At 39.6% G+C, this 12,554-nt stretch overlaps 2 protein-coding genes across 4 annotated transcripts in view; one reads left to right on the top strand and one right to left on the bottom strand.

Annotated features, from left to right (window-relative positions):
* The window catches only part of FAAP24 (FA core complex associated protein 24), an 85,992-nt gene that overhangs the window by 52,616 nt on the left and 20,822 nt on the right, over window positions 1-12,554 (top strand). The gene's annotated exons all lie outside the window — the stretch shown is intronic.
* The window catches only part of CEP89 (centrosomal protein 89), a 53,542-nt gene that overhangs the window by 29,561 nt on the left and 11,427 nt on the right, over window positions 1-12,554 (bottom strand). For both annotated transcript variants that reach the window (XM_083629086.1, XM_083629087.1), the window contains exons 9-16: window positions 10,897-11,039; window positions 10,154-10,204; window positions 7,098-7,181; window positions 6,064-6,171; window positions 4,798-4,909; window positions 3,965-4,145; window positions 2,135-2,302; window positions 1,240-1,381 (exon numbers count right to left, since the gene is read on the bottom strand). In XM_083629086.1, coding sequence (XP_083485212.1) covers window positions 1,240-1,381; window positions 2,135-2,302; window positions 3,965-4,145; window positions 4,798-4,909; window positions 6,064-6,171; window positions 7,098-7,181; window positions 10,154-10,204; window positions 10,897-11,039 — 989 coding nt within the window. The remainder of the gene's footprint in view (window positions 1-1,239; window positions 1,382-2,134; window positions 2,303-3,964; window positions 4,146-4,797; window positions 4,910-6,063; window positions 6,172-7,097; window positions 7,182-10,153; window positions 10,205-10,896; window positions 11,040-12,554) is intronic.

Genomic DNA, 12,554 nt, shown 5'->3' with positions numbered 1-12,554 from the left:
AATATAAATGATTTTTTCCAAACCAGGCGGTGGACCATCAATTGCTACAGTTTGCATTCCTCTCCTTGCTTCTCATCAATTATCTTTTTAAAAGGCATTTTTAAATAAACACACATTTCTCAGTCTAAAATTGTGAGTTCATAGGGTTTGTTTGTAAAGCACCTAGTGGTAGGCACTATAGATACAAAAAATATTATTTAGATCCAAGCAGGCAAATGGAACTACTGCATGCATGCCAGAAGTATCAGCTTAATTTCAATTATATGACTGTATGTTTGTGTGCTCCCCTCCCCCCCAATGCTCATGAGGCCTCAGTTCACCTATGACATTAAAGTGTGTTTTATACCTTTTCTGACTTCCTTGGCGATGGCTATGGGAAGCAAGGTGGTTTACATATCTTTCTTGGCATATCAATGGAGGTCAAGTGGTTATTCAAGTCTAGACCAGCAACTTTTACGGTAAAGACATTTCAGCTTCCTGATTGGCAGGGCAATCCAAATGCCTTCTGTGCTGGGTCAATCAGGATTGGGCAGATGTGTCCCTCCACCCAGCCCTTATGGCCTCTGCCAGCCTCCCCTATGCAGCGATCCCACTTTCAGCCACTGAACAGGCTGGCAGGCAGAGGTGTCATTGCCGGAATCAGCAGCAGCCAGTGATAAGATCCAAAATGGGGCATTTGAGGCTGGGGTATTATCTGAGCCAGCCTGAGATCCAATGGATCTGGAGCCAGTCTCTCTGCAATCATTGATGGGTATTAGGCCCAACCACTGCACCAGCTCCAGGCTAGCGCTGCCATCTGCCTGCCTCACCTGCCCTCCCTGACTGGCATGTTCAGTAGATCTGTGAATGTGGCAGTGGTCCTGCCACTCCCAGCTTCCACCAGGCAGAAGCTGGGATTAGGATTTCATCCTAAAACTAAACACTCTGTGGTCTGCACTCCAATGACACTCAAGTTTGGCACCTGTCAATTTCAGGAAAATACTATGCAAAATTAGTCGGCTGCAATTCTCTGATAACCCCAAAATAAACACTTGTACAAAGAATAAGTGCCACCAAGTTGAATGGTGCTTACTCCCAGGTTCAACTCTGCATAAGATTATAGCCCTATGTGTATTTCAGCCTTTAGTGCTCCAAACACTGCCCCATTCATGATATAAACAAGGTTTTGAATTCCTTATGGTTATTTCATTTAACCAGAAGGGGCCACATATAGACAAAGGGTTTTTTTAAAAAAATTACCAAGTTTAAAAGACGATTACGTTCTTGAGTCATATTTTCTGTCAAGTTGACCAGGTCTGCTAGAATCCGGCGTGCTGCCATCTCCTCTTCCACTGCCTCTTCCAGCTGCTGCTTCAGAAGGCCTATTTTCTTCTGTGATCGTCTACAAGTTATTTTGTAAGGTAGAAAGAGTCTTTAGGAAGCAATTTAGGATCACTTAATATTATGATTCAACTCTGGTGCAATTCCACACCCACAATGACTTCAACTGAAATATACCAGCTTAAGCAATCACTTAAAATGCATCCAATTATATTTTTAGTTATTTAACAAATGAGGTTATACCACTTGCAGAAAATCTGAATTATTATTATTACACATGACTGTTGTTTCAGTAACTCTGTGAGCTAGTGTTTGATTGCACACAGAGCATCTAGCTCAAAGAGCTACTGAACTAATAGTCATGTGTAACAAATTCATGAGTTTTAGCCCAGGACAATTTAGGCTATAACTGTGGGGGTCTGGCTCCTTCAGGCCCATTCTTTGAAATAATAGCTTCAAAGCACACTGCTCAGTCTCATGAAACCAGTTTAAAATAAACTATGGTTTAACCTTAAGTTTGAATCAGGTGGGTTTGATGGTGTTTTCAAACCACCTCAACTATGAGGACTAACCCTCTTATTTCTTATTTAAAACAACAGCTGAGATTTATTTTAAGGAACATTGCATTCATCTATACAAAGCTTATTCTTTGTTTTTCACATTTTGAAAAATTTAAATTAAAAACAAACAAAGCAATATTCTGCTGTCCAATGCAGGCCAGCCATTTGTTTTTTTGTGCAGTCAGGCTACTGAATGTTCTTGTGCTTAGGAGGAAAAAACTAACTAAAAGGAGCACAGAAGAAAACAGGCAAACCTCTTTGTCTTCTGTGTCTTTTCCAGCTCAACTTCGAGGACTGTCTTTTCAGCTGCTAGGCCATTTTTCTCTAGAAGGAGGGCTTTTTTTTCTGCTTGCAGAGATGTCATTTTCGCCATTAGCTGCTCTGACTCAAGCTCTCTCTTTTCCTGTTCTTGTTGCAACTGACTACAGAAAACAATAATGAAAACCAGGCATCAAATAAAAGTACTATTTCCTTTTTAGAAATGAAAAATGAGAACTAACAGATCAGTGGAAAACAGCAAAATTATTCAATGAAAAGATTCTGTTCCAGTCTGAACAACATCCCCAAAGAACCACCTTTATGTGGTATGAAGAACTAACTGTACACTGAGCTTTGGCCACAACCGAGACAGGATTCAGTCAGATCAAGGACCAAAGCAGATGCCAAGTTAAATGCACGTTTGCATTTAGAGCAAGTTTTTATCAATGTAAATATGCATCAAAAGGGGGAGCGAAGGCTGATAAATTATCAAATTGCAGCAAGTGTCAAGGCGGGAATTTAACTCTTTTCTTTCCTGCATCTATGGGAGATAACCTCCCAATACAAACAAAGTCTTCCAAGAAGGATTTCCTCAGGACCCTAGCATGGAAAGAGTAAGGTCTCCCTACCACACTTTATATGATCCTGAAAACTATCAACTCCCATGCTCTGATGCTATTCACATACTTTAAAACTTGTACAGTAAAGGCAAAGGAACATTTAACTTCATATCCAGTTTGGCATTGAGGCTGCAATCCTATACCTACTTACCTGGGAGCAAACCCCATTTAACTCAATGGGACCTACTTCTAAGCATAGATGCCTAGGCTTGTGCTGTAATTTGAGACATACACCCAGCAATTTCTGCTGCTTGACCACAATACCAACATGGCCACTTCTTCATGCTTAAGGGGGGCATCACATTTACAGTTGTAGTGTGCTCATTTTAAAAAGTACTGTGAATGCATACAGGGCAAAGGAGTCACAGTACAGATGAAATGGTGGCTACAGTGGGCCACACACTAGGATTGGGACCAAAGGCAAAGTATATGGAAACATAACACCAACACATGAATTCCTCCCCTCTCCTTGCAACTGGACAGCATTTCCACCAATGCCTTGTTCTAAAGCAAACGGAAGATGAACGACATATTGATCTAAAAAACTTAGTGGCATTATGTGCTTGCACCACTATTTTCAAATGTAGATGTGACACGGCAACTCTCCTAATGACTTTTTTAAAAAGCTGGAGGGACTACAATGCTCCTCCCTTCCCATGGTGAGCTCACCCTTCCTGACAAGAGGAAGGACCACAGTTCAGTGGCAGGTGGGCAGGGGAATTGCAGTGTATGGCACAGGGGCAGCTATGCCATATGACATCACACCAGTGCAGTAGTAGAGCACATTCTTTAGATACAAAAGGTTCCAGAATCAGCCCCAGACATTGGCAGGTGGGGCTGGGAAAGAAACCTTGGAAATTAGCTGCTAGCCAAAGTACAGCAAACAATACTGGGCAAGATGGACCAGCTTACCCAGTATAAAGGCAGCTCTCTATGTTCCTGACTTGAGGCTGAAGGACATTCACCATAGCTGAGGCTAACCCAGTTATTCCAGGTTTGATCAGAGTCTGAAGCTAGTAAAAAGTGTCTTTAACTTCAACCTTCATTACATTGTGCCTCAAGTTGTATCAACTGACTACAAATAAACTTAAAACTGGCACAAATAAATTGGAAAAGCAAAAGCAAGTAAATATAAATAGCTACAACCATGCATGGAATCCTCCAAGAGGTGTTTCCTCTGATATTTGCACTTATCAGACTCCCTACCTTTTGAATTTATTGACCAAAGCCACATGCTCCTCCATTGTGATGTGATCTCCCACACTGGCTTTCAGCTGTTTGTATGTGGAGCGCAGTTCTTCCAGCTGCTTCTGACACTCGCTCAACTCCTCTTCTTGGCTCTGTCTCTTGGCTTCCAAAGTCATCAGCTGTTTTGTTAATTTAGAAACTTCAAAAGAGAAAACAAAACATTTGAGGTAAAGTCAGAAGCTGCCTTAGGAAATGAGAACAGAGTGTATACAGTTATTCACTTCTGACATTTTTAGTTCATCATGAAGCCTTCTCAGCTTGGTTCAGTGAGTTAATCTGAAGTATTATAATTAGTTATAAATGGTACTTTTCACAAGTTCTGAATGTCAATGGAGATTAGTTAAGCATATGAAAGATGTGTCAAATGGAAAGCTCACTGAAGCACTAAAGTCTCCAACAGACTACATAACTCTCTGAAGGGCTAGTTCCTGTGACCAAATTCCTTTTACATTGTTAATGACAATCCTCTGTAAATTAATACAAATCTAAGTTTGATGCCATGTAATGTACTCTGATGCTGTGACCAGTGACCAGCTATCATTTTACCACATCTGAGACTAAAAACAATAAAAAGTTAAGTAATTAATAGTTAAGTACTATAATATTACTGACTGTAACAAATGCTCCAGCTCAGGTTCTATGATAGTTACTGATTAGCAACATTATCATTCTAAAAAGGCTTATAAAGTGCTTTATTTGGTGCTAATGCTAGCTTACACTTCTGCCCATTCTCAATAAGCAAACATCTCGGATCAACATAGTAGTCAAAAACAGTTCTCAAGGTATTTTACCTTCTTGGACATGTTGGCTGAGGTTGTCTTTTGCTTTTGCTTGTTGTATTTTAAGCTGTTCCATCAATACTGTATTTTCTTCTAATACTAGCTTGGCCTGGCTTTGCAGACACTGCCTGTAAATAATGACCAACTTGAAAGTGAAATGCCATTCAAACTTTTGCAAAAATTGTATTAACTAGAAAAATAAACACACATGGTCTGTTAGGCCAGGGCTTCCCATGGATGTCCTACATAGACACCCAAAAATGAGCCTACATCACTCTCACTTTGTGTTTGTTGTGGGAAACATCAGTGTAACACCAGCACCAGCAACTGTGTTTGCTGAGTAAAGTGTGGAGCTTCCTGTTTCATATTCATGAAGTTTGTCTTCTGCTATAGAGTTAGTACACACATATACATGTCATGCATTGGATTGATGAGAGATAACTACTCAGAGATAATAGTGTTCTTCTGAAGGAAAAAGTTTATGCTTGTAAAAACTATTTGAAAATACACATGGAAAGTTATCTTTTAAAAAATGTGTATTTTGCTTAAAATTTATAATTATATTGCTATTATATTACTATAGGTAAAGGTAAAGGGACTCCTGACCATTAGGTCCAGTCGTGACCGACTCTGGGGTTGCGGCGCTCATCTTGCTTTATTGGCCGAGGGAGCCGGTGTACAGCTTCTGGGTCATGTGGCCAGCATGACTAAGCCGCTTCTGGCGAACCAGAGCTGCGCACGGAAACTCCGTTTACCTTCTTGCCGGAGCGGTACCTATTTATCTACTTGCACTTTGACGTGCTTTTGAACTGCTAGTTTGGCAGGAGCAGAGACCGAGCAACGGGAGCTCACCCCGTCGCGGGCATTCAAACTGCCGACCTTCTGATCGGCAAATCCTAGGCTCTGTGGTTTAACCCACAGCGCAACCCGCGTCCACCTAGTAGCTAAAACTGTTATACATCAAACAAGCTGCCTTGTCAAGAAAAACAAGCAAAAAGTGAAGCAGAATAAAATAATGCATAAAATGCTCTAATAAAAATAATGCATAAAATGATGTATGAAAGAGGAAAGGACCAACATAGCAAAAAAACCTATAAAGTACGGAGAACAGATTAAAATGAACACAAAATACATAATAAAAATAAGAACAAAAACAAACCAATAATCTCCTCTTCCACAACAAGTTTATCATAAGTATTTTTTTTTACTATAATTCAAGCCTATCATAAGTAATTTTTTTTACAAAAGAATAACACAATAGTTTCAGAGAAAACACACTTGCCATTCTTTGGTGGTCACAGTACTATTTTTACTTAGTTGCTGGTGTAACTGTTCATTTTCCTTCACTACCTCTTCAACTCGTTCTTTAAAGATCTTCATGTCCTCCTGTAAGAGGAGCAGTAAAAAACATACAAAATATTCACGAGCTGTTTTACCTTCATGTTATTTCATGTTTTCCCTCTCAATAATATTTGCATGTGCTAATTATCTATTATTTGTTCATGCAAGTTATCAAACAGCTGATCAAAATACTCATGATAGGGATTTGTGGAGATACGAATTCACACCAGTTGCTCTGACTTAAGAAACATCTACATTTTACAGTCACAAATGTGTGTTTCCCAGTCAGTATGCCTGCCAGTAACCTACAAACAATCCCAACTTTCAGATGGGCATAAACTTGACTGGCACATTGACGTTTTTAAATGTACATTTGAGAAACCTCAGGTGTACACCTAAAATATAATGCACCTAAAATGTAACAAGTGAAGAGGCCTTTAGCAGAGGTTATGGAACAGGACCCATATATCAAAGGCTCAACTTACTAAGGTCTAGTGCTCCCAAACAGCAAGTGATGTGTAAACCTGCGGAAGCTCATACGATATAATGCTCCACCAGAGAAAACAAACTTCCTTCCACATAAATAGCAGATTGTCTAGGAGAAGGGTTCTCGCCTAGTCTTTTTTGTGACATTATAGCTTTGTATTGCTTCAGCAGAAAGCATTCCATCATGGGATGTGAGCTCCCATCTGCAGGCTGAAGCGATTCAGTCCAGGCACATGTTTACATCCCCATCTTCTGCTTGTGGGCACAAGGTCTGCTATGTGGGCAACCCATGGAGTCTAAGGAGATAGAGGACAGGGAGTCTTACTAGAAGGGAGATTCCATTATGTACCCTGAGGATGTACATTCCAAATTATCGCTGAGTACTCTTTACAGTTAAATGACATGCACAGCATTATAGAAGCATATTTTTCTTGATGTCCTATACAGCTTAAACAATCTGTAAAGAAATTAATTTGCCAGCTTGCCTCATGCGCAAGAATCAGGTCTTCCTTTTCCTTCATTCTGTCTTCATATGCCAATAGAAGGGGAGATAAATATTTCATATCCAGCTAAAGGGAAAGAAAAGTCATTTCATTTCACTGAAATGCATCTCAAAACTATATAATTCAAAAATATCCATGTAATGACTCTTTGATCAGCTACTGCCTGGGTAAATCCAGTGGGTAAATCAAGATAGACAGAAGAAAAGGTTAACAATCTCTCTCCCCCCCCCTGCCCCCAATACTACATTAACTAAAGGCTAAATAATAAGCAGATAATAACAGGAGGAAGTAGAGAGGGGGTGGAAAATAATTTTGCGTCAGCTGGAAAAGGCTAGCTGCAAATAAACAGAGGTGAAATGGTCACCCGTTGCCAGTTACACAAAGTACTGAAGCATCCATCTGTTTACTTGTTAAAGACCTTGCTAAGAAATTTATTTAGAATCCTATTTTAAAACAAGCCACCACAAAGCAAAGCAAGTTATGGCCACAAACTTTAAAAATTCAATTATCAGTAGTATTTACATAAATATCCCTGCAGAACATAATTCCTGTCTGAAATAGCGAATCTTTTAAGTTCAATAATTCTGTCACATTTTTGCACACAGATTGTATCTCCCTGCATCCTTTTCAATGTACTTTGTTCAGCCATTTGCACACAGTGGTTAAACAATTTCCCCATAATGGATTGCATAAATTTGAATTACTTTTCCACAGTATTCCCCTAAACCAGGCATGTCCAACCAGTTGACCGCATGCTCCTGATCGATCCCCACCCCCAATAAAGAAGCTCAACAACTTTGGGTCTCCCTCCCCCCAAAAAGCTCAACAACTTTGATCAATCCAATGGGTAGATCACTGCCAGTTTTTTTATAGTGCGAGTAGATCGCGGTCTCTTGGGATTTGGACATGCCTGCCCTAAACAACTGCCAAGTTACAGCTTATACTGATATCTACAGAGTGCACACTAAAAGCCACAGCAGATGCAGAAATATTCTGCCACCAAGGCACAAAACCCTGGTTCTTCATGATTTTTACACAGGATGACACCAAAACTACCATCCAGTCATTAAATACACCTGAGGACTTGGAGGTCGCCTATGATTTGCTGGTGCTTTGAGGGAAAATGAGAGTGGCAGATGGCTGCAGTCTTGGGTTGCACTTTGCAATGCTCAGAAGGACAAGGAACAGAGAGCTTTATGAGCGACAGCCTGTGGTTGCTGAGAGACAACATGTTGGCTTAGGGCCATGTTACACATGGAAACCCTCCTACACATATGATCACGTCTGCATAGAAAAAAATCAGGCACCCTCTACTCCAGCCCATGTAAACAGTTTCATAGGAAAACACATTTCTTTTTACCATATCTCTGGAATGCCCTCTCCAAAGAAATTTGTATGGCCCCCTTTTGCTTGGCCTTCAGGAAAACTCTTCTTAAATCTGATCTGCATCTGAATTGTTTTCTTGTTATTATATTGAAGAACCATACTTCTGTTAACTGCTTTTACTGTTAATTTAAATCTTGAATTTTGGCATTTTATTTTATTGGGAGGGTATGCACCCTGAAAAGCAGGCTAGAAATCCATTTAACATTGGTTATGCCTGCAACAGTGTGTGTCAAAGCCACAAAACTGTAACAGCTAAATAATAGTAATAATAATAGTAATAATAATAATAATGGCATGGAGAGAAGTTGGGGGAAAGCTTTCAGCTGCTAAATGTATGTGTGTAGGGCTGCTACTAAGGTACAGGGCCAGAACTAGTTAAAAAGTATGGAGGGGGGCAATCCGAACACAGCTTCTTCTTTGCAATAAAAAACAAGTATCTTTCAGCTCCCTTTCGACTCTACCTAATCCAGGGATGGTGGGGAAGCCAGCCTGCTCCAAAGCTTCACCACAGCCTGGATCCTTGGAGCAAAGCATAAACAGAAGTGGGCGGGCCTCCTGGCCTCCTAGTGAGAAGCACACAAGGCTCTTTTGCAAAGCCTGCCTAATGGAGGGGGTGGGAGGAGCAACTCCTAGGAGGACACTCCCCTCCACTGTGGGTAAAAGGAGAGGGGAGATCAGATAATTTAATTTTATATTGTTTCCAGGGAAGGCTGTCAGCTGTTATAGCCTATGATAGCGGATCACTCCGAGGCCCCTGTGCAGATACTTTCACAGGATTACAACATGATCCTGGCACTTAGCAACTGAGCTAGGATTCTTGCAAGCAGAAGCAGGATGAAAATAATTAAGCAACCAGGCCAACTACTTCAATCCAGCTCCCCGCACCCCAGTCTCAACTGGAAAAAGAAATGAAGACTGTCTTATTCCAGCAGGCCTTTGGGAACAGACTCAGGTTGCTGTTTTTTTAAGGAAAAGGTTTTTAATAGTGCTGTGCTGTTTTTATCATCTCTATTTCAAAAGAATCAAAACAATATAAAAAAAACTTATTAGCATTAAATTACTTTATATTTTAAATTTTATTTAAATTTTTATTTTAATTTATATTTTAAAAATATTTTTTAGCTTTTTGTATTTTATCTCTGTGTTTTTTAATATGTGTAAATATAAATAAATATAATATTGATGGTGATGGTGATGATCCGGACTCTTCCAAGGGCCTGCACTCCTTTGGAAAAGGGGCAGGAGATGACAAAAATGTAATAAATGTAAAAAATGTAATAAATAAGTAAGTAACATCACCTTCAAACAGCCATCAAAAATTTAATAAACACTGATGACCTGATGCTTAATGCTGACTATTAGAATAGAATAAGGTGCCATCCTAATCCTACTTACCCGGAAGTAAGTCCTGATGAATTCAACAGGCTTATTTCTAAGTAGACATGACTAGACTTATTCTAACTCACTGAGTACCATCAGTTTTTGTTCAATGGAACATAAAAGTGAAATAAGGTGTCTGGGAACTGCAGTGATATTACAACTATAGATTGTTCTCATGTCACCAAGGAAACAAGAAATAAAATTGTTCTACACACTTTAGAAGTATCTAGCACTAAACTACTGAAACTAAGAAATAGTGGTTTGCTACATACCAGCCATGGGGGTATTGGTTTTTTCATTGGCAGGCTTCCAATTTTTAGACTCTAAAATAAGAAAAACGTAAGTTACACATTAATATTCGGATCTGTAACATTTTGCATCACAGGTTTTTTTTAAAAGAAAAATATTTATTTTTGTTCATCCTGAAAACTGGATGCAAAAATTGAACATGGTGCTTCCAAAACAGTTTGACATTTACTTCTTAAAAAACCCACCAATAGTTGCAACAAGCCACTTTGTCAGGTTGCATTGACATGGCAAATTATGGTTAATCAAATATGGAAGTGAAAAGTTCTGAATTTCACTTCACGCTGTGCTCAGAAGCAGGAAGTGCAGAAGTGCAAGTCCCACCTAGGCTAATTCTCCTCATGCTATACAGTGGTACCTCGGGTTACATACGCTTCAGCTTACATACGCTTCAAGTTACACACTCCGCTAACCCAGAAATAGTGCTTCAGGTTAAGAACTTTGCTTCAGGATAAGAATCGTGCTCCGGCGGCGCGGCAGCAGCAGGAGGCCCCATTAGCTAAAGTGGTGCTTCAGGTTAAGAATGAACCTCCAGAATGAGTTAAGTACTTAACCCAAGGTACCACTGTACTATGGTTTAGCACAACTGGGACACTCGCTGGTAAAGATGCTTATATTGCAACTGTAACAAATGAGGAAAAGCTCACAGTCACCAATGTTGGAACAGTGCTATTCTTTTCTTCCTAAGAAGCTTAATAGAAAACATTACCTCATTTGGTGAAATTGGTCTGTATTTAGCCTGGTAGCGACTCAATTCTGCATTTAGACGATGAACAGTCATTTTCAGACTGTCATTTTCATCCACCAGTTCCTGGGCCTGTTGTCTTAATAAAATCAATTCTGCAAGTTCCTCTGCATAACAGAAAATTGTAAAACATTAAAGTGCATTGCAATTATAGGAAATCTTGCTGATTATCCAAACATCCAGTGCTTTTTTTCAGAGGGTACTCAAGGGTACACAGTACCGACACCTTTTTTTTGTTGTTGTTAAAAAGTGTGGCACTTACTGTAACAACTTCCTGGTGAGTACCGGCACCTATTTTTCTAGAAAAAAAGCACTGCAAACATCTCCTAAGTGAAATAGGAATTCTGGATGCTATAGTTTCTAAAGGTGTTATAATTGCACAAGATTCTGTAATTATAAAGCATACTTTGACTGCAGACGTTCCCCAGATCAATTGTGGATTTGATGTGGAAGCCAAGACCTCTATTCAAGACCTTGGAGACCCTCTGCCAGTGAGAGTGGACAATGTTTGGTGACATGGCCAAGGAGCCTTTGTTGGTATAATGCAGTTTGCTATGTTTGATGCAGACTCCTACAAGCCTAATAAATTTAATAGAAACATGCACACACACCTTTAAAAGACTATGTTTTGATTGTTTTTTAAAAACAACCTTTCAGATTAACATTTCTGCAATATAAATACATACTTACATGCTATTAACTTGCGCACATTCAGCTTTAAATGTGTCAAAAAAAATAAAATAAAAGGGGGTGAAAAGGGAGCAAGTTTCTAGGGAAAATGACTTTGTTAATCCCACCCACCACTGAACCCAATGGATTTTGACAATACACAATTCTGTCTTTAGGTGCAATCTCCTGAACCTAAGTTGTGGGCTTGTTGTTCTAAACCTCAGAAGCAAATGGAACACAGTACAAAGCCATCCATTATAAATACCACTTGATGGCTATGTTTCTATTTTTACAAGGATGTTTCCTTCATATCTTTCTTTAGCATAGAATAGGATCAATGCCAACCCAAATAAACTTCCTTGATCTTTCATCATATGCTTCCAAGGGTCCTGTCCTGCAAAGACTTGCTTCATCTGAATATCAAGAACACTTTCAGCGAAATCTACAGGGAAGGGATCCAGCTGAGGGCTCTTGCTGCGGGATGAAAAGAAAGTCCACCCCACCCACCTACAGCAGGCACATGAGAAGTTCAGCATGCACTGTGAAGCCAGAAAGAACAGAGGAGCTGCCTGGTGGTTAAATTCCACAAGGCAAGAACAAGGCCCTTCCAGCCTATGCTCGAAATCTTGCATGTATATATAATATACATGTGTACAGCTGAATATACATGTGCAGGACTAGACACTTTAGGACAAATTTTATAACTTTCCCGTTAATCAGGTTATGGATCCCTAGGTTAAAAAAAAAAGCCTGCTAGCTTAAACTTTTGTAACTTGTGCATTCAAGTAGTCAGTACTGAACTAGATATTTTTACATGACTGAGGATTAAATGCTTTCTCCAATACAGTTGTACCTTGGTTCTTGAACGCCTTGGTAGTTGTACGTTTTGGCTCCTGAACATCAAAAACCCAGAAGTAAGTGTTCCTGTTTTCAAACGTTCTTTGGAAGCCGAA

The sequence above is a fragment of the Podarcis filfolensis genome (assembly GCF_964270895.1).
Source record: "Podarcis filfolensis genome assembly, chromosome: 8".
Classification (NCBI taxonomy): domain Eukaryota; kingdom Metazoa; phylum Chordata; class Lepidosauria; order Squamata; family Lacertidae; genus Podarcis; species Podarcis filfolensis.
The sequence above is the reverse complement of the archived record's forward strand: the minus strand, read 5'-3'. Positions and strand labels throughout refer to the sequence as shown.